This window comes from Cricetulus griseus, chromosome 3, assembly GCF_003668045.3.
Source record: "Cricetulus griseus strain 17A/GY chromosome 3, alternate assembly CriGri-PICRH-1.0, whole genome shotgun sequence".
Taxonomy (NCBI): Eukaryota; Metazoa; Chordata; class Mammalia; order Rodentia; family Cricetidae; genus Cricetulus; species Cricetulus griseus.
Window position 1 is genome coordinate 6,171,804 of NC_048596.1, and position 21,708 is coordinate 6,193,511.

A 21,708-nucleotide genomic window follows, 5' to 3' on the forward strand; every position below is an offset into this window, starting at 1 on the left:
GCAGTCATCCATTTGCAGACTATCAGATGACTTCTGACCATGACACAGTTTGTAAGCAACTGGTGAAAAGTTTACTATTTATGAGCAAACAATTTAACATTAAGACAGAGATGGCTTTTTGACTATGGCAATTAACTTCTTCATGTTCCAAACACCAAATAACATTTTCCCATTAATTTTTAAACCAATGTGGCTTTAACTTAAAATAAACTGTACATCAAAAGAATGTAAAATAAACAGCCAGGAACACAATTTGACGAATTGGATTTATTTAGTTTATTTATCTAAACAGGGACCATTGGATCTCTTTAATAGGCTGACAGTTGCACTGGGCTGGTTAATAAAACATTCAACACAGTGTCTTCAGCCAATATAGAAATGCAAATCCCATCAGAAATATTTTATTCATGAGGCAGTAATTTCTGTTACTACCATAGGTGCTTCCTTTCTTTTTTTTTTTCTTTTTTCTTTCTTTTTTTTTTTTTTTTTTAATGGCACTCTGCAAACAAACAGTGCCATCTAGTGACTAATGAAAAAGCCAATTCTGTCACGGGTTTAGAGTTAATCTTGCAAACTTTTTCGTTTGTAAAAACAAAAGAAAATTGCTCTTATTTTCTAGTGAGATCACAAATACAAGTTAAGATCAGAAAAGTCAAAAGTATCTTGCCACTAAGAAGGATTATAACTGAGAAAACTTTTAAAACCAATAAACCACACACACATGCCCACACGCATATTCTCTCTCTCTCTCTCTCTCTCTCTCTCTCTCTCTCTCTCTCTCTCTCTCTTTCTCTCTCTCTCTCACACACACACACACACACATTCACAAATGCACATATGCACACAATCACACACACACATCAACTTAGCATTCTCTCTGGAAAATACACACTTCAGCTACATAGAAAAATCAAAATGTTACAAGCCTAAATAGAAAACTGGTTCCTTTAGTCAGAAAATGGCACCATCATTTTAAATTTTGTTAAAGAGAGCATTGTTACATAATGAAAATTTTCAATTAAACGGCAAAACCCATCTCAGACTAATATCACAGAAAGATAAGTTTACCCGGATGCATATGTGGGTGCACACATATCTGTACCAAGCACACGTGAGCTGTGCCACGGCTTCAGTGAATGTGGAAGTTATTTACACAGGCCATGAAAGTATACAGCACCTAAGATCAGCGGTCTCAAGACTGAGGCGGTCATCATAAAATCACTCACACTAGAAAAATCTATCCAGGCCAACCTCCAAGTTAGCAGCATGTAAGTCCAACAGGAGAACGCTTGCAATACTTTAGCTCATGACGCTACTTCACTCAAGCACACATGATGGCGCAGGGTCAAGAGTGTGAACCTTCCATGCTCTTGGTGGGGAGATCAGAGCAACACATAGCATGGACTCTCCCACGGAAGGCAGTGATCACAGCTGAAAACAGGCCTTGATATCTTGCAAACCATGTAGGTTCACTTCCTGTGTTCATCTTTGAAATCAACAAAGATGCAGAGTTAGTAAGTGAACAGTATAAAACAAGAATCTTACAAAGACAGCCAGCTGCATGACAGCTTCCTAATCAATCATTTTCCCCACGGGACCGACAAAACCCTCTTGTTATGGAGAAGCCCGTGTGCACACATGCGCATGCTACCTAAACAGGCCACCGCCTTTCCCCTGAAAGGTCACAGGCACGGCACGTGCAAGTGCCTAAAAGAACCAGCTTACAGTTTCTGATTAAGAAATATTGAAAATGTAAAATGAGCTCAAAGTTCAAGTAGTATGGGGCAGCACACACATCTGCTAGCCCTGTCAACACTGTGTGTCTCCCCAAGAATCCCAGCGGCATCCCACCCTGGAGTCTGCGAAAGCCACAGGCTCAGTATCCCTTTCCTACAACTATCTGAGAGTTAAATGAGCAACACCCACCAAATACTCAGCCCCACCCTACTGCTGGCTGGGTCTTCCTGAGGCCCATTTGAGGAGAGGCAGGCACAGAACAGAAGTGATCTGATGATCTACAGGGAACGTATGAGAGGGGCCCAGAACACAAATCTGACAGGTGGTATTGAGAACCTCGAAACTGGGTCTTCTTTACAATTTACCTTTCGAATATATTCACCACAGCACAATAAGTTGTGAAGGAAATAAATAGAAAGATACAGGTATTCAACAAAATTTAACATCACTGAATAAATAACATGTCCCCGTTACAATGATCTAGAATTTATAGACATCAAAATGTAAATATTAGAAGATACATTTTTAAAAATGTGGATGGTGTGACATCATTTGTATGGAAAGTTACACAAGGGAAAGGAGAATTGGAAAACAACCCTCCAAAACGTAAAACCTGACCCTCCTGGAACAATAGGACTAAGGTGACTTTGGTCTTCTATCTACTTTGCTTTTCAAAATCTTTTGGAATGCTTTGATATTTTTATGTAGAATGAAGAAGTATAATTTTTTTAAATTGCAGACATGTTATGTATCCATAGGGAAGGGCAGTTTCTTTGCTGAGATGGTTCTGTCCATCTGGTGTTGCAGGTCTGGGGTCATTCAGAGACTCACCATGACTATAAATGCACTTTAATCCAAAGAGGCTTTGGTACTGGCATCCAATGTGGGGCCAGGACTGCACATGAGAGCACTCTTAAGATGCAGCCCATATGCTTATAAAGGCAAAGCCCATAAGGTTATATGCATTTTGTCTATATATAGGCAGGGTCTTATTTTAACATATGTCTGAGGTTGTCTTAGTCTTTTTTTTTTTTTAGCAACATGAGCAAGTTTGATTACAAAAGCAAAAATAGCAATCATGTGACCTACTATTTTGTTAAAGTAGCAAATTTTAAGAGATCAGGCAATTTAAGAATAGTCTTCAATGTCCAGGAAAATGGGCTACTAGGATACAGCCTGCACAAATTAGGGGCCTACATGTTACAGGACTGTTTTGCTTTTTGGTCTCTCAAGTACAGTGAATCTACACTTTAAATGTAATGTTAACCGTCACACTGGCTCCCATATTTCTTGTTAGAATACATGTCTGTTCCTGCAAGAAGGTTCAAGTGTGTGATAATTTCTACATATTACAGCTGAGACCAGCCATACTTCTGAACATGTTTCAAGTGTTTCCCACAGTTCCTACAAAGATAGAAATAGCCCAGGCAGCCACAGCATAAGGACGCTAGGATGTAAACACAAGCGTCAAGTGCCTGACCCCAGACAAAAATAAAAAATAAGATTTAAATTCCGCTTTCTCATTCACACTTCTTTAGTCTCAGACTTAAAAAAAAAAAAAAAAAAAAAAAAAAACAGAAGATGTGCACAGGCTATCCGCAGATACTCAAGTTGTCTGTCACCTGTGAAGACAGTACAGTAACCACAGCAAAAGCTTCAAGATGTTTCACACCATCCTTTGAACCCTGACCTGAGGGACAGACTCCAGCAGTCTGCAGGCAGCTGGATTCTAGGAGCATTCTCTGATGTGGGCAGCTCTGCTCCGGGAGCTGGCCTAACAATCACATCACATGGCCTGCCAGACAGGAAAGGACAGTATTCTGGCACCCTGACCTGGGAGAGGAGTGGACTCAGACTGGGGACAGAGAGCTACTTCCAACTCCCACCACAGTCTAACCCTCATAGCGAAGTGCAGCTCTGTGACAAGAAAAAATGCAACTACACAAATCAACCACAAGATGGTGCCAGCATCACAGTGCACTCAATAGACTCGCCCTGGTTCGCCAGGCACTATTCCAACTCCTTATTTACTGAGACTTAGCCAAACATCTGATACATGTTTATAACTTTTAAAAAGACATCTTCAGTGGGGATTATTTATTTGTGTTTTGTTAGGAAAAAATCTTAAGTTTGAAGGGAAAAAATGCAATGCTCAGCTCGATGTTTTTCTCCTTTCACTGTTTCATTTTCTTTGACCATTCTGACATCATGGCCTCTCTGTGCTCACCTCTTGCGCTCTCTCCCAGGGACTGAACCACTATCACCCGTTAAGGCCTGAACCATCTACTTCACACATTTTGTTTCTTTTTCAAGCCTTAGGGAGGTTCGCAGAATACTGAAAACATAAATGAAAAGAGCAACAGTAACACTGTTTGCATCTTCTCAGGGGCTCCTCCTCCAAAGTCCACAGTGGTTTCAACGCCACAGGAACAACATTACACTGATTCAAATTCAGGCTGTATTCCAGAACTTAGGACAGGGCCTCACACACAGTAGGACTAAGGAAGACTTGATGGAAGCCTGCAATCCATTTGTGCCTCCTTGGTTCTATGGTGTTGTGTTGACACCAGTAATCCACAGCCATTCTGTCTGCACACCACACCCTGAGATGAGACAGTAATCCACAGCCATTCTGTCTGCACACCACACCCTGAGATGAGACAGTAATCCACAGCCATTCTGTCTGCACACCACACCAGGAGACGAAACAACGTATGTTAAAGAACTGTACAAACTGCCAATCACTATAAGCTCTCAATGGTAGGTGAGCAGAAACACAAATGTCATACCTTCTCACTCACTTATGCAAACAGATGTCAACCTGTAGAAACACAACAGTGGTCACCAGAGACAGGGACAGGGAGGAGGAGACTAAAGATTATATGAGGTATAAGAAAGTGTTGCAGGGGAGGGAACAGGAGTCATGGGCAGCGAGTGGATAGACTTGATCTACGCAGTGAGCATACGCATGCATGGAAATGCTCCAGTGAAACCTACTAATATGCAAAGCTCATATATATATTAATTAGAACATATTTTAATCTGAAAAATAAAAAGAACTAGTTAGGGGCTTGGCACAGTGGTTAAGAGCTCTGGCTGCTCTTCCAGAGGACCTAGGTTCCCAGCAACCACATGGTAGCTCACTACTGTCTGTAACTCAAATTTTAAGGTATCTTCCTCCGCTGGCCCCAGGCATGCACGTGGTACACAGACTTACATGAAAGCAAACTACTGGTGCACATATTTTTTTTTAATTAAAAGTTTTAATACTAGGCACTGTAAAGCACACCTTTAATCCTAGCACTTGGGAGGCAGAGGCCGGGTATCTCTGTGAGCTCAAGGCCAGCCTGGTCTACAGAGTCAGTTCCAGGTCAGCCAGAGATACACAGTGGGACCAGCCCTTTCTCAAAAAAAGTTAGTAAATCCACAACTAAAGAGCACTGGTGAAAGATGTCTCCAGACAGCAGAAGAAAGCTGAAGCACCGAGTATATACACAAACACGAACACTTAGTGGTGGCATCAGAAATGAAGTTTAAGTGCACAGTTGTTGGTTCCATGTTTTGTTTTTTCTTTTTTTTCATAGTAGAAAATGTAACCAGGAAAGAAACACTTAACCAAAACATAATTTCGAAATACCTAAAGAAAAGGAGTATACCCAATATTAATCTCTTTGTGGGAATACATAGAATTAAACGTTGGGTTTGGTGATGTAGAATCTTTGGAACTGAAGTAATTTAGTGTCTAACATGAAAAGACTAAAACGAAAACCAAGTGTTGTGGGCTGAGATGTATCTCCAGGCTTCCAGGCTGAAGCCCTAGTTCCCATCGCAGCATGTAGATAGATGGGTTTCCAGAACAGGTCTTCTAGGAGGTAACTAAATTCCAATGAGGCCATGAGTTAGTGTGTGCAGGAGATTCTGTAAGGACAGGAAGAGGCCACCTACAAACAGGAGAGAACCCTTGCAATTGGGTGACCTTACCACTCCTTTTTGGGCCTCCAGACTGTGGCCTTCTGTTAAGACGGCTCTCCTAAATGATACATTTGCTGCTGGGTTTTAGGGTGCTTGAGGGGGTACTCAAAAGAAAAAGGTATCTACAAAAGTATTCCATAAAAATGAGATAAGCAAATTAAAAATAATCCTTATGGATATTTTACGGTTATCATCACTTATCATTGCACAGTAATCTTAGAATTTTCTAAGTATAAATTTGACTTGACAAGTTCTGTTTTTTTAATCTACCATATAGGGTACAAATTATTAAGTCAGTGTAATTTTCTTCCTAACCTCTCATAGAGCAGCTGGAGAAGACTTGATGCGTGGCGCCCAGGAACTAAATGCTGACATTCAGACCCATTGTGACCCCCCACTGCCCCACTTTTGCCTATGTTAAAAATGAGGACACACGGCACTTACATCAGAGTGACTTCTGGTTTGGGACATAAATGTCCCTCCCAAAGCTCATGTCAAGGCTTAGTGGCCTGCCTGCCGGTGGTCCTACAGGAAGGGGTAGTCTTTAGGAAATGGGGCCTGTGACGGGAAGTCAGTCACAGAGAGCGGAATATCCTGCACAGGGTCAGGCCAGTGCCCACTTTCTTTCTCTCTTTGACCCTGGCCACCACAAAGAGCACTGCTTTGCTCCGGCACCATGTTCTAATAGCCATAGATTTGGCTCTGTCTGCCTTTCCTCCTTTCTTGCCAGCTCTCTCGGCACCCTCTCACCATCTCTCACCAAGGCTGAGGAACACAGTGGCTAATGCAGCCATCTTACTTCTCAGGGCGTTTCCCACTGAGATGTACAAGCAGAATGCTTCCAAGCCTCAGAAGCTTTTCCCTTAACCCCACTGCCACTGACGGAAAGGGAGAGTGCAGTCTGGAAGGGACAGCCAGACACAGAAGGACGGATCCTTATCAATTCTTGACTTCCCCTATAAATGTGAACCTCCGATTCACAAACACAGCAGATTCGTGTAACAAAACATAACTGTGTCACTCACAGGGAAAGGGACAATTCTGTCTTCACACGCATGTTCTTTTACTTTAAATGTGACGGGTATGAAACTTAGTTTGTTTACTGAAATCCTAGTTTGCTGTGACCATCTACACAAGAACCATTGCACTCATTACTGTCTCTCTTATCATTCACAGTATTTTATCAAAGCTTTAATCTGAACCCTAAAACAGTGGTGGAATCCAAATGACCTAAAATTTACTACTTTAGGTCCTTTGAGGTGCCTAGCCTACTGGTGCTAGACAAATTCACGGTACTGAGCTGTAGAACTCTGCTTCTTGTAGAATGGAAAGTCTACACATCTAACAGCTGGAGGCTCTCCTTGCCCCATCCCCAGCAAGTGCCATTTTACTTCCTGTTTCTGGGTCTGACCATTCTAGAAACCTGGCACAAGGTGACATATGCCTCATGTGTCTTCCGGGAGTGACTTGCTTCCCTTTGCCTAATGTCCTCAAGGTCCTGCTGTTTGTAGCATCTTCAGAAGGCTGACATGACAGCTGGGTTTGCAAACTCAGATCCTCAGGCCTGTGAGGCAGCTGACCCGCTGAGCCACAGACTCAGCCCCATGAACTCTAAAGGCCCGAAACACTGGATTTTGACATTCTAACTGATGGGGAATGTACTGTGTATGTTTATCTTATTGATTGTTAAATAAAATACAGTTTGGCCAATGAGACAGCAAGTTAGACGGGAGTAGGAGTCAAAGAGGACTCTGGGAAATGTAGTAGATAAGTGGTGATCCAGGCAGGAAGTGGCATAGCAAGGAGACTCATATCTAAGCGAGGAAATAGGAAGCCTTTTTTCCCCTCCGCTCCTGTTCCAGCAGCACAATGTGATCCACCGGCAAGGAGGGACGCCAATTAGGTGTCCGATAAGTCTTATAAAATATATAGGTTTATGATAGTTAAGACTGAGCTAACAGATGAGAATCCTAGTCATTGGCCAAGCAGCTTTGAACCTAATACAAGTTTCTGTGTATTCATTTGGGCCTAACTCAGGCAGGCAGCTGGCGTAAAGCTCACACGTGGCGGTGGGGCTCAAGTGGCTTTTGGCAGAAAGATTTATCGTAACATCTAACCAATGCTAACTGCCAGTAAGTACCATGCAGACTCAAGGACTGTGTAAAGTGGATCTAGCTGAGAGCCATGTCCCTCAGCTCCCCTCATTTGCCACCACTACTCCCTGAGATCTCCAAGTCCTAAACAAATCTCTTGTTTATCTTATGCAGAAGCCCTGAGACTGCGTCTACTGCTGACCAAGGCATGGGGAGGAAACAGCAAAGAAATGAAGTGAAAATCCACACTGAGGAGCCTGAGGGCAGAAGTGAACTCACAAAGTCTGTCTCCAGCTTGCCCATTTCTTGCTTGTAGCTTCGCATTCTGTTGCTGTACATTCCTCGACTTTGAGGCGGGATTTCTCGGACTTCCAAATCCATCTGCTCAAGCTGAAGATGGGAGAGAGAAATGTGAACCACACGCATATTCTTTATTCGCCCAAGTGTTAGTGCTAAAAGGACTGGGTTCTAAGCCCTGGATTTGCAGCTGAGGAAGCAGAGCGATGGCGCTGGCTGCTCAAGATCAGGTATCGCTGGAAATGTTTTAGTGCTTACTTCCCGACTGGCTCAGTAAGCAGCTAGGGAACGGTAGGGGTGCTAACCTGCTTGCTTTGTTGAGAATTTGTTCTGAAAAACATGCATTAATCAAAACACTCATAGTTTGTTCTCAACATCCTTGAGCAGCCCATTGTTCGGTGCAGCCTGACCTGATCTTCTGACTGTGAATCTGTGGAATGGGTGATTGTTTCCTACGGCTCATCCGTGAAACAGCAGCTCGGCTTAGACACGTGAGGAAATTTCTTTGAGAAAGTCTTTCCTAATTAGGAAAATCACATAAAACCTACATGTGACCTCAGCTGACAGCTTAATTCCTACACAGTAAAGCCACACTGATGAGGAGCTAAAAGGATACAGCAATGTTAGTGATGCCCTTGCTCACTGAAACCATAGCAGGCCATGATATATATATATCATGGATATAGCACATATATATATGGATATAGCACATGAGAGTTTATTGGGTGCCAAGAGAGACATGTGATAATGGCTCAGAGCCCCGGCTTTGCAGTGAGACTCTGTGTTCACACTGTAGGCGCCACTACTCACCAGACACAGGGGCTTGAACAGAGGTTTTAATGACCTTTATTATTTTCTTCGCCTCTAAGAATAATCTCTTTCCTAGGATAGGCATGAAAATTAACTGAGCAATTCCTATAATGTACTTAAAGCATGTATCACTAGATTGACAGTAACTATTGCTATAGTTACAAAAAAATAAAAAAATAGAGCAAGCACTCTACAAGGCAACAGAGGGAGCTAATTTGTACATGCCCCTAAAAGAGGAAAAACCTGGAATGAGAGCAAATGGGACCAGATTAAGTCAATAACTTCCACAGAAAAACACAGCAATGCATTTGCTTCTGAGAGCATTCGAACAGGTTAATGACCAACACAAGCTTTGCACCTCCTGTCCACTGGTGGAGACTAAATAACTATAGCAGAATTACAGACAGATCAAACAAGCAATTGTAATTAAGATATGTATTTTTATAAGAAAATAAGATACTTTGAATTAGCCCTCATCAGTGGCATGTTAGGGAAACGCTACAAATGTGGGCTGGGGGGATCACTTCCAGACTCTGCTCTCCATTCTAACCATGAATAAACAGAAGCAGGATTTGCTAACCTAACATTGTGCTTTTAAGTGTTTTACTAAACTTCCTAAAACGTAGACAGAGTCTCTCACTGAGCCCACTGCTCTCCAGTTGGCTAGAATAGCTGCCCAGATCCAAAGATGTGCCCGTTCTCGCTTCCCTCCCAGTGCCAGGTTCAGAGACAGGCACAACCTTGCCCAGTTGTTTACATGACTGATAGGTTTCCAGACTCGGTCCTCGTGCTTGTGTGGCAACAGATGAAATCTTCATTCATCAAGCCATTAGAGTCTCTGACAGCATCACTGTTTACTGCCTTTGTGTTTCAGTTCTTTAAGTTGGCATACAAAGTAGTGGGTTTTACTACAGCATTGTCACACACACACACTTTGTCCTTATTTGTCCCCCACCCCTTCTCCCTCTTGTTGGTCAGCTTCCTCCCCAATTATCCTGTCTTCTTCTCCCATGCCACATACATTCAGTCACCCTCTTTTTTCTCCCTCTCTCTCTTCTTCCTGTCAGAGCTCCCCACCGCTCATTGTCATCTTCCTAGCTTACTGGATCCCCTCTCCCACACCTTCTCTCTCAAATCTAAGATCTGTGTAGTAAAAGCAAGAAATCTTTGTTTTTTTTTTTTCAGAATCCGGCTTATTCCACTTAACATAATGGCTTCCAGTTTGATCCATTTTCCTGCAAATGTCATGATTCCATTTTCTTCACAGCAGACTATAATTATACATATGGACCACCTCTCTTTATCCTTTCATCCAGTGGGAGGGAGGACACTGAGGCTGCACCCGTGTCTTAGCTATTGTGGACACATGGATATGGAAGGATCTCTGTGATGTGACATAAAAGCCCCTTGGATATATTCAACAGTGGCATCCCTGTATCACTCGGTATTTACAATACTTTTAGCCTTTTAAGAACCCTCCGTATTGATTCTTCATCAATCTTCATTCACGTCCACAGTGAATAAGGTTCCTTTCTCCGACACCCTTGCCAGCACCAGTTACCTTTTGGGGTTTCTTTTATTTCTTTTAATTTTTTGAGGCAGTGTCTAATACAGCTTAGGCTAGCCTTGAACTCGCTATGTACCTGAGGAGAATGTGACCTCTAAGGTTCTTCTCCTCTCCCCTCTCAAGATTACAGCCTTTGCCATCCCTGCCACTCTGCCCAGACAAACAGAACCTCCAGTGCTTTTAGTTTGCATTTCCCAGATGGGCAAGAATGTAAAACATTTTTTACTAGCCTGTTTCTCTGACTGGAAGATTAGTTTTCCTTGTGTCTAGTTTTTGCAGTTCTTTTTGTTTCCTCCTTTATAGTTGGCAAAGAATTTCCCCCCATCCCAGAGGCTGTCTCTTCACTTTGGTGATTATTTCCTTTGCTGTATGAAGCTTTTCAGTTTCATGTAATCTTATCTATCAGTCTTTGCAGTTATATGTTAGAGTCTTCTTAGGAAAGGTCTTGCTTCTGCCTGTATTTTAACGTTTTTTCAGAACGGGAGAGATGGCTCAAGGTGGAGCGTACTTGCTGCCTCGCAGAGGACCTACCTAAGTTTGATTGCTAGAATCTCTGCCAGGTGACTTGTAGCCTCTTATAGCTCCAGCTTCAGGAGATCAGACACCATCTTCTGGCCTCTGTGAGCACCCACACGCGTGTGCACACACATAAATAAATATGCCTGCCATAGCAGTTTCAAGCTTTACATAAAGGTCTTTTGTTCGTTTTCAACTGACTTTTGTGCAGGATGAGAGGTAGGGATCTAGCTTCACTTCTCCACATGTGAAATGCAGTTTTCACAGCGTTATTTGTGGTAGAGGCTGCCTATTTTGCAATGTATGCTTTTGACACCTATGGGGAAAAATACAGGTGGCTGTAGCTATGTGAGTTTATTTATGGGTTCTCAATTTCATTCCAGCGGTCTACATGGCTGTTTCTATGCCAGTACCCATGCTGCCTTAGTCACTATGGCTCTGTAGTATGATTTCAGATCCAGAGTCATGGAGCTTCTAGCATTGTTGTTTCTGCTTAAGAATACTTTGGCTACAAGGGACCCTTTGTGGTTCCATATGAATTTTGGGTTGCCTTTTCTAGCTTTATGAAGAATGACACTGGGGTTTTTGACAGAGTATATTAAACATGTAGATAATCTACAATAATATAGCCATTTTCATAATACTAATTTGCCAAACCATAAGCATGGAAGAAGGGCTTGTCGTCTTCTGGTTCTTTTTCAACATCATCAGAGTTGTAAAGTTTATATTACAGAGGTCTCACGTCCTGGATAGGTTTGTTCCTATTTCTTCTCTTTTTTGAAGAATTGTGAATGGAAATTTTTTCTCCTGATCTCTTCCTTGATAAGTTCATTCATTAGTTACTGATTTTTGCATAATGATTTTGTATCCTACTGCTTGGTTGCAAATGCATACTAGGTCTAAACACTGTCTAGTGGAATCTTTAGGATCTTTCAAAATAGGGCCATCTTGTAAGGGTGATAAGAATCTGGGCAGTGGTGGCTCACGCCTTTAATCCCAGCACACGTGAGGCAGAGGCAGGTGAATCTCAGTGAGTTTGAGGCCAGCCTGGTCTACAGAGTGAGTTCAAGTACAAGCTCCATAGCTACACACAGAAACCCTGTCTTGGAGGTGGGGGAGGGGTGATAAACTGGCATCTTCCCTCCCTGGTTGTATTTTTTTCATTTCTTTCTCCTCATATTACTCTAGCTAGCACTCCCAGCACTATACTGAATAAGACTGGAGAATTATTTACTTCTTACAAGGTGAAATAAGTCTTATTAGAATCAGGAATAAGAACCACATACACTCATTCTGTTCTCACAACACTTGTGTAGCCATTGAAGAGTACAAGACATGGTAAGCACAATAAGTACAGTGCCCATAGATTATTAGAAACCACAAGATTGGCAGAAAGACAACCATCCTAGCAGTCAAAACAAAATCAAGCTTCTCTGTCAGTTTCCTAATCAAAAGAACAGTATGTAATCTAAGATACCATTAAAACTAAGTAATTCAGCTTTCTGAACATTTTAATCAAACAGAAAAGTTTATTTTAGATCCAAATCTTTTTGTTACTAATAATAAAGAATTGTAAACTCCATGAGGGCTTGGTTATGGTCAAATCAATGCTAAAAAAACAAACTTTCTCTCACTATCAAGTAAACAAAATGTCTCCGGAAGGTAAAGAAATAAAAACAGTAGTTCCTAAGAGGAAAAAAGGTGCCAATAGGACTTTAACATTTATAGTCACCCCCAGCCAGAAGGAAGAAGTACACTGATTGGCTGCTCTGGCATCTAAGGTCAGTGTCTTCACATTGAAGGCAAGAAGTGTGAAAGAAACAGTTACTATAAGAGAAAGGATAAAGAAGAAAGGCAGGCATTAGGGGATGAGGAAAGGGAGACAGAGACAGTGGCAGAGACAGTGGCAGCAGCCCAAAGCAACTACAGGTCATCTGGCATGGAGACAGTCGGTCATTCTGACCACAAGGAGACCCAGACATGGAAACTGAGGAGCAACTCTGTAGGTCCCTGTCATGTCAGTCTTAGACCCCAGGAAAGGTATGCTGTGCAAAGAGGAACAACTTCCTCTTTGAAACCCCAAACCTGCTGCCTCTAGTATGTGGTTCACCAACAAGTATCATCCATCGAAACAAAACCCTAGAGAAGTCTCTGCCCTCCCAGAGACTCAAAATGCCTTTGTGCTGCCTAAGGGTCCAAGGAGGCTCTAGTTGTAGACACCCAGGCACAAAGCCGACAGAGCATGCAGGAGGGTGTGGGACCTCAGGAGCATCTTGAGCCCTCCTAAGCCTCGGTCCTCGTCTATAATGGTGGCGGCAACTATCTGAAGACCGCTCTACTGTGATTCTCTGATGTTCCTACAAGGTTCTCTGAACATGAGCATGACGTTCTAACGACTCTGTCCACACCGTATCTCAAAGTCCATCTACAGAGAGTAACTGAGGAATGAAATTTTAGGTGTCTCTGGGACAAAGAGCAGGCTTGCTTCCAGGCTGCTGTAAGTGGCTTATTGCCTAAGCTCTGTGCTCCAGGTGGAAACAAGTACTTGTATCTCCCCTGTGGAAACTGGGACTCAGGGAACTAATGCAACCAAGCTGATATCCTGGCAGCTACTTCTATTGTATCAGGAGGCTTCAGTTTCTGACTCAGGAGTCTCATGTCTTGAGAGCTGAGGCAAATAGTGCACTCAGAAAAATGCTTGCCACACAAGCATGAGGACCTGAGTTCTGATCACCAGCAACCACATAAAGGAAGGCTAAGGCAAGATGCATGCCTGTAATTTCCATCAGTGGAAAGGAGACGCAGGATCTATGGAGCTTGATGGACAGCTATTCTAGCTGAGTCCAGTGAGCCTGGGGTCCAGGGAGAAACACTGCCTCAAAAGAGAAAGAGTAGAGAAACTGAAGAAGACACCTGATGTCACCTCCTGGCCTCCATGCCCATATATACTTATGTGCACAGGTACCCACACACACACACACACACATGCAAATGAGCAGGTACCCCCCACACACACACATGCAAATGAGCAGGTACCCCCCCCACACACACACACATGCAAATGAGCAGGTACACACACACACACATGCAAATGAGCAGGTACCACACACACACACACACACATGCAAATGAGCAGGTACCCCCCACACACACACACACACATGCAAATGAGCATGTACCACACACACACACACACATGCAAATGAGCAGGTACACACACACACACACACACACACACACACACACACATGCAAATGAGCAGGTACACACACACACACACACATGCAAATGACACACACACACACACACATGCAAATGAGCAGGTACACACACACACACACACACACACACACACACACATGCAAATGAGCAGGCACACATACACACACACACACACACACACACACACACACACATGCAAATGAGCAGGTACACACACACACACACACACACACACACACACACATGCAAATGAGCAGGTACCCACACACACACACACACACACATACACACACACATGCAAATGAGCAGGTACCCCACACACACACACACACACACACACACATGCAAATGAGCATGTACCCCCCCCCACACACACACACATGCAAATGAGCAGGCACATACACATGCATACACAAGAAATCCCGCATCTTCTGTGGGCATACATAGAGACTGGCAAGCTTCGTCAGCTTCCAAGTTGGTGAAAATCTCAGACCTTTGTCAGTTTTGAAGACAAGTTGTCTAACAGGGGGTTTGAAAGTTAAAGATTATAACACAAAGAATGCACTTACCCTAGTGTGTAGTGTACTTTACCAAACATTAGCTACTAAGATCATGTATTAAGAGACTGGTTCTTAGCAGGTGCTTTCAAAAGGATGTAAATTAGAGTCTGGGATGTAAATTAGAGTCTGGCATTTAATGAGCCACCTTTATGAAAAAGAATAAAATCTCTAGAAGCTATTAAACCCCTTTTAATCTGAAAAGGGATGAACTGTGAAAGAGCTTGAGTGCATACTGTTCCACGAGTGTCCATAGCAAACATGGCAGGCTCTGGGGTTCAGCTAAGGGGCTGTGTTCAATATAAGGCTACGCACCAATTCTCTGGCCTCTTCAAGCTGTTTCTCCACGTTGGCAACCATTTGCTTCTTCTCATCTAAAACAAGCAATAATATCAAAGAAATGATAATTATGCAACATAAATGGAATATGCAGTGTTCTCAGCCTTCCTAATGCTACAACCCTTTAACAGTTCCTCATGTTGTGGTGACCCCCAACCATAGAATTATTTTCATCGCTACCTCATAACTGTAACTTTGTTACTGTATGAGTCATAATGTAAATAACCATGTTTTCCAGTTGTCTTCAACAACCCCTCTGGAAGGGTCATTTGACCCCCCCTAAAGGGTCAAGACCCACAGGTTAAGAACTACTGCACTAAAGTCTTTTATTTTAATATACCCTTGTCCTTTCTGATCAAACAGATCAGAAAATGTAAAGCAAGCAGGTCATTCTTTGGGGGCTGGAGAGATGGCTCAGCAGTTAAGAGCACTGGCTGCTCTTCCAGAGGCCCTGAGTTCAATTCCCAGCACCCACATGGTGGCTCACAACCATCTAGAACTATAGTCTCATGGGATATGATGCCTTCTTCTAGTACGGAAATATAAAGACAAACAAAACACCCATATACAGAAAGTACATAAATAAATAAATCTTTTTTAAAAATCCTTCTTTGGTAAGTTACAGACTACACTGAACATTGACCGTGGAGTATATGGAAATACATAATCCAAGGAAGGGTAGAATTTTTAAGAGGTCATGCATATAAGGGAGACTAAAAAGAGCTTTGTTCTCTGACAGAGATTATGCCAACAACAGCAGATACAGTGGTGACCTAGGAAATCTGCTAAGTCACCAGTGTAATAAAAAGCAATCACTGATTTGTGACTGCTTAAAACTTATAGATAAAGACATTTCCACAAACTGGGCAAGGTCTTGTAACTCTTTACTTTTATGCTTTTGATAGTGTTAAGAATAAGGTATGAGGCTGGAGAGAGAGAGCTCAGCAGTTGAGAGCACTGGGGCTCCTGCAGGGGAGCAGGGGTCAGTTCCTAGAAGCACGTGGTGGCTCACAATGGTCCAGGGGATCTGGAGCTGGTTGTCCCTCCAGCATGGCATGCTTGCCGTGCACACACATGCAGGCAAACAATGATAGACATAAAGGAAATGTTAAAAAGCTTTAAAAAAAAAAAAAGAGTAAAGTATGATAGAAGAAATAGATCATTAAAATCTTAACTTCTGATTCCAAACCCAAACCAGTAAAATCAGTCTTACTACTGGTTTGGGATCCTGGACAACAGTTTCATTTTAAAAACTTGGCCTGTATTTTCTAAGTGTGTGTGTGTCTCTGTGTGCGTGTCTCTGTGTGAGTGTGTCTGTGTGTGTGAGTGTGTCTGTGTGTGTGTCTGTCTCTGTATGTGTCTGTGTGTGTGTGTGTGTCTGTCTCTGTGTGAGTGTGTCTGTGTGTGTGTCTGTCTCTGTGTGTGTCTGTCTGTCTGTCTGTCTGTGTGTGTGTATCCCAATGAATGACTTCTATACTGTGAAGTGCTGAGTCTCAATGGTTTACTTAGACACTGTAACAAGCCATCAGGTAGCCACGGCTCCCTTCTCTAGCAGGTCAGATTCATTCACAGACCCCACCAACACTTCATGTTGAACATTTTTAGCTCTCTGCTCAGCATCCTTCTTCTCAAGCAAGAGCTCCATTCCTCTGAGACTCCTATCTTGAAGGAGGACAGGGAAGTGCTGTTTTCTTCTGTAACTCTGCCTTCCAGTCATAGTGCCTTGAAAGCAACAGCTGGACTCATCTTAACATGGCTTGATCCCTTGCTCACACTGGGGTCAGGGGGTTACATAACCAAAGAAGTCAGCTACCTTTCTAGAACATACTGATCTCCTTGCCATCGTAAGGAGGGTGGGGGCACCCTTGACATAAGAACCCTGTCAGCCACCACCTCAGGCAGGTAGTAAAATCTAACATTAGCAGGGAGAGGCATACTGGGTGTGTCCTCTTGGCATCATGGGAAGAAAATGATCAGTTTGGTTCTGTCTTCCCTGACACCCATCACCCAGACTAAAAAGGAAAAGAAAAGCAAACAAACATAGGGGAAAATGATCAGTTTGGGTCTATCTTCCCTGACACCCATCACCCAGACTAAAAAGGAAAAGAAAAACACACAAACCAAGGGGAAAATCCCAATCAAGGAATGTTCTGCCAGTGTCTTACTGTTACTCCAGTAAACCATTTGCTCCTTAAAAGCAGGGGCATTCTGAACTTACAGGCCACGAGAGTCTAAACAACTCTGATTATTTAATCCTTTGTAGGATCCATACCTGGATCCTGGAGCAGCAAAAGGGCATTTGGTTTAAAAGGGAAAAGAATTCTTTCTACTTTTAACTAACATGATGTGGATAAAGTACGGACTTCAGTCAAAACTGAATAATATGGATTCAGAACCTGTAGCAAACGTATCAAGGTGTGGTGTTAACGGGAGTTGTTGACATGGGTACATGGAGTTATTTTTGTGGTTTTTATATAATTTCTACTGTTCTAAAAGAAGAAAATTTAGGTCCAGGAGTATAGCTAGCTGAGTGCATGTTTAACAAGAGATAAATAAAGCCTGGGGTCCAACCCCCAGTACCACAAATACAAAATGAAGCTCTGACTTAAAATGACTAAACTGTCTCAGGGTGCAAGATCCTTCTGGATTTTGAGAGTAGACAATGTGTGAAAATGTAAACATGAAAAAGTATATGTATGTATACAGGACACACATTTCTATGTGTCTACTATCCAAAAAGCACTACAATTCCATAAATACTTGTTTATAAAGTGTAACTGAGCCATAGGTAACAACTGATGGCTGTTTGTCCAATCTACTCAACTGAAACGTATCATGACTGCCTGCGTCAATGGTCAGCTAAGCCTTCCAGGGTGGTACAGTTCCCCCATGAGATTCCAGCATCTTAAAAGAGACCTTCTTTGCTCCATCACTGCTATTCCCCTCTGTCCATTTCCTTCCTTCCACTCCCACACCCCGAACCCCTGAGCAGGAGCCTACTTTTCCTTGAATGCAGGTTTTCATCAGGAGACCTTGACCTCACCCGAGTTTAGGCACAGAAAGGAAGTGGGGATTTAAGTGCAAGGTTCTCTATAAAAGTACGGTTAAGAGGGCAAAGTCTGAAGAGCTAGATCCTGGCCAACCCTGCCCACTGCTGAATGAGGCGCAGAAGATTAAATGATATACCCCATGACTAGTTTGCTATGCTTTCTCTTGTTTGCATCGCAGGCCTCATTTGCATTTTACAGCATTGTAAGACTGGCATAATCACCCTTTCCTTCCCATTCTACAGATGGAAGAGGCAAGCTTACAGAGGCCAAGAGATCTGTTCCCAACCACCTGTGTAGTCAGTTAAGGCAGAAGTGGGATCCTAAACTGGTCTGACAGCAGCAGCCACCAAAGATTGGTACATTCTAGCCATAACCCTTCTGTGTCTGTGAATGGGGAGCTAAAAGAGTGATTATGAAATGAGCTTCTGGTGAGGGTCCTCCAAGACCTCCAATGTAATGGAAGCCCCGCCTCTGTGGGATTCTCTCACTCTTAGGGAACTCACTCCCAACACCACAGAAGCGGGGAATTTCCAAATCAAGTAACTTATGGTCCCAGCTCATTGACTTCCCAAGAAAACAATAATCATTAAAAATCAATCTCTAAATTCAGTAACCTCAGAGCATTCATTAGGGACTTGCCCATCTTTAAAAAAGAAATCACAGATATTAAAATTAATTAAGATTCAAACACTTCAAAGAGCAAAGTTTTTATTGATAAGATATTACACAGCAATCACGTTTCTTTTTAAAAATCAAATTTCAGAATTGTTCTATGTGGAAGTCACCTTAATACGAATACATTATGCATGCATGACAGAGAGCAGTTCATTTCTGCAGATTCTGGGTGCTCCAACCTAAATACATTGTTACTGGGGGAATGAGCTGCTTTGACTTCAAAGTTTGCTTCAATTTTTTTTTGTCTTCTTACCTCAAGAAAATTACAGCTCATCTTCTGGTCTATTTCAGCTAAGTGATACAACCACTATGATTTGGTGGGATGTTATAATTACCAGCAGTTATAATATTAATATAATATTAATTAAAAATAAAAAGCGCTATGCTCAGCAAGCACACTGCTTATGCTGCTAATTACTGTTAGTTCATAAACTCATGGAAAGAAAACATCTTTTTTCTGTCAATTAGGAGCAGATTAGAAAGGGAGCAAACAAGTCACTATTGAGAGGAAAACCACTGTATTTTACAGCCATTTATTTATTCAAGTACAAACTTTTTCCTACAGTGCCAGCAAGCAACACAGTCTCCTTCCAAATGAAATATGTTTGTTGTATTAGGGCCTCACATTACACTACATGTAAGAAGAGGCATAACAGTATCTTTATTTTTTAAGACACTTAAGTCAACTATTTCCTGTTATGTGGTAAGGATTTTAAACACAAAGACAAAAAAACACAATTGGAACAAAATTTTCTTAAGAGTCTTCACAACTCTGTACCCTGGATAATATTATTTTCTAAAACAGTCTCTCAATACTAAAGCTATTTGCCCAAGAAATATTTCTACTGCTAAAAACAAACAAACAAACAAATAAAAAACACATTAAAATTCAAAACAAGCAAAATCCAACTGAAGCTACAAGTCCTGGTGCTCTGAGCCTCTGGGACTCAAGTCAAAGACAGATGTCTCAGACAACAGTGACAGCAAAATCAAGATGATCTTGGGCAAAGGGAGGAGAGTGGGAATGAGGAGAACAGGCGAGGTGAAGTGTGGTGAGGGCAGAAGAGGCTATCATCCACTCTGTCCACCAAAAGTCTCTGAGGCCACACAGCTCCATGGAAAATGCTACCTCGGTTCTCTCCTCTGGTTCCCTCACTTGAACTCTACCCTCTTTAAGTCATCATCCACCTCCTTCAGAACTAACGGGGGACTTCGGGAGATGAGTGGGATGTAAGTTCAGAGGTCCTGGCTTCAAGCAAATCTCCCTAATAACAGAAAACAGGTGGGGGGGGAAATAAAGAAAAGAAAATTATTCATGACACAAAGATTGAGGGGGAAATCCTGGAAAGGGGATGAGGAACAACACCTCAGACCCAAGAGAAGCCACTTTTGGCATCCTGGGCTGGGCTGACCAGGTAAGAAAGTGACTTTACCCACAATTCTGCCGACCAGTGAGAACCAGATGGTTCTCAGACAATTTCAGAAATTCCAGACAATTTCGTTCAATTTCCCTAATGAAACCAAGCCCGAAAAAATAGTAATAGGCCTTTTAATTTTCTCCTAACTACTTAAGTTAAATCTGTACTTAGAGAAAAAATAAACCCTAAAACACTATCTTACAAATCACAAGATACCATATTACAGTTACCTGTTTATTCTAAAGAACATTCACTCTTCTGAGCCCTTAGAAAAGAAATGTCACGGAAATCAGACATGACTCCCACCTTCACACTGTTGCCAACCTAGCATGGAGGGAAATGCCTGGAATTTTACGGGTGAGCAAAATTACTCTGTGCAAAGTTTTACACAAAATCGGGTTATAAATACCCAAGAAGGATGAAAAACACAAAATTGGGGCAGAGGTCTGAAAACTATGAATCCTAACAACTGCTAACACAAAAGGTGTCACAGACGTGTGTCGTTGAATATTTGATGAGAGAAGTAGAATTGTCTCTAACCGAGAAGGATTGAAAGATTTAAGAAAACTTGCCTAGGAGACAATTTCTAAGTGTCAAGAGCTGGGATGGCATTAAGGCATTCTGGCTTGTCACTGAAATGTGCCTCGAAGAAGGATAACAATTATTTACTAAAAGTAGTCTTGACACTTTCATACATTTTCTTTGAATACCCTTATCTTTATAATCCCCCCACCCAAAAAAAATGCAATGTTCCCAAGGTGACACAAGCTTTAAAAGCCTCGGAGTGGGAATTCAACACCAGCCCCTAGATGGTTTCCGTGCAGGAGGGCTCTTTGCATTTGCAGCACATTTGGAGACTAATAACTACCTAGGACCCAGTCAGGACCTCCGGGGCCGCCAGCATCGCCCACAGCAGCCTCGCTCCTGGGAGAGCTGCTTGCCCAGGCGGCGTCCCCGGCTCTCCAGGCCGCCCGCGCCCGGCCGGGCAGGGCACTCACCGGGAGGGAGCCGAGGGACCCTGGAGATCTTGCTGGTGATCTCGGCAGTGAGCACTGCGAAGTCCTGCTCGTAGCCTTCGAAGTCGGAAGACATGGCAGCTCGGAAACGGCCGGCCGGAGCCGGGGTCTAGCTCAGGGCAGGACTCGGGAAAGGCGCCCGGCCTCGGTGCAGGGACCCCGGGAAGAAACCTCCACGGCGCAGCGGGGACCGGGGGCAACTCCCAGCCCAGCCGCTTCCTGGTTGTTCTTCACGATCTCTGTCCTCCGGAAACTGAGCTGCATGCGCCTTTTCTTTTCCACCCAGTAGTCTTCGAAGGTGAAACTAAGGAAAAAAAACTTCACTTCCAGCGTCGCCTAAAAAAAAAACTCCGAGAACCTGCGTGCTCTCGGGGAATCACCAAAGGCAGTCTCCACACTCCGCATTTCGGGGAACCGGCTGGAGTTTCCCCGAGCTCTA

General features: G+C 42.9%; 1 protein-coding gene across 8 annotated transcripts in view; it reads right to left on the minus strand.

The window, feature by feature from the left end:
* Vti1a (vesicle transport through interaction with t-SNAREs 1A) overlaps positions 1–21,657 on the minus strand; it is a 351,036-nt gene extending 329,379 nt beyond the window's left edge. For all 8 annotated transcript variants that reach the window (XR_004768934.1, XM_027407002.2, XM_027407005.2 and 5 more), the window contains exons 1-3: positions 21,252–21,657; positions 15,087–15,145; positions 8,082–8,192 (exon numbers count right to left, since the gene is read on the minus strand). Coding sequence is in view for 7 of the 8 variants with exons in the window: in XM_027407002.2 (XP_027262803.1) it covers positions 8,082–8,192; positions 15,087–15,145; positions 21,252–21,345 (264 nt within the window). In the remaining variant the exon portion in view is untranslated. The remainder of the gene's footprint in view (positions 1–8,081; positions 8,193–15,086; positions 15,146–21,251) is intronic.
* Between the last annotated feature and the right edge of the window lie 51 nt (positions 21,658–21,708).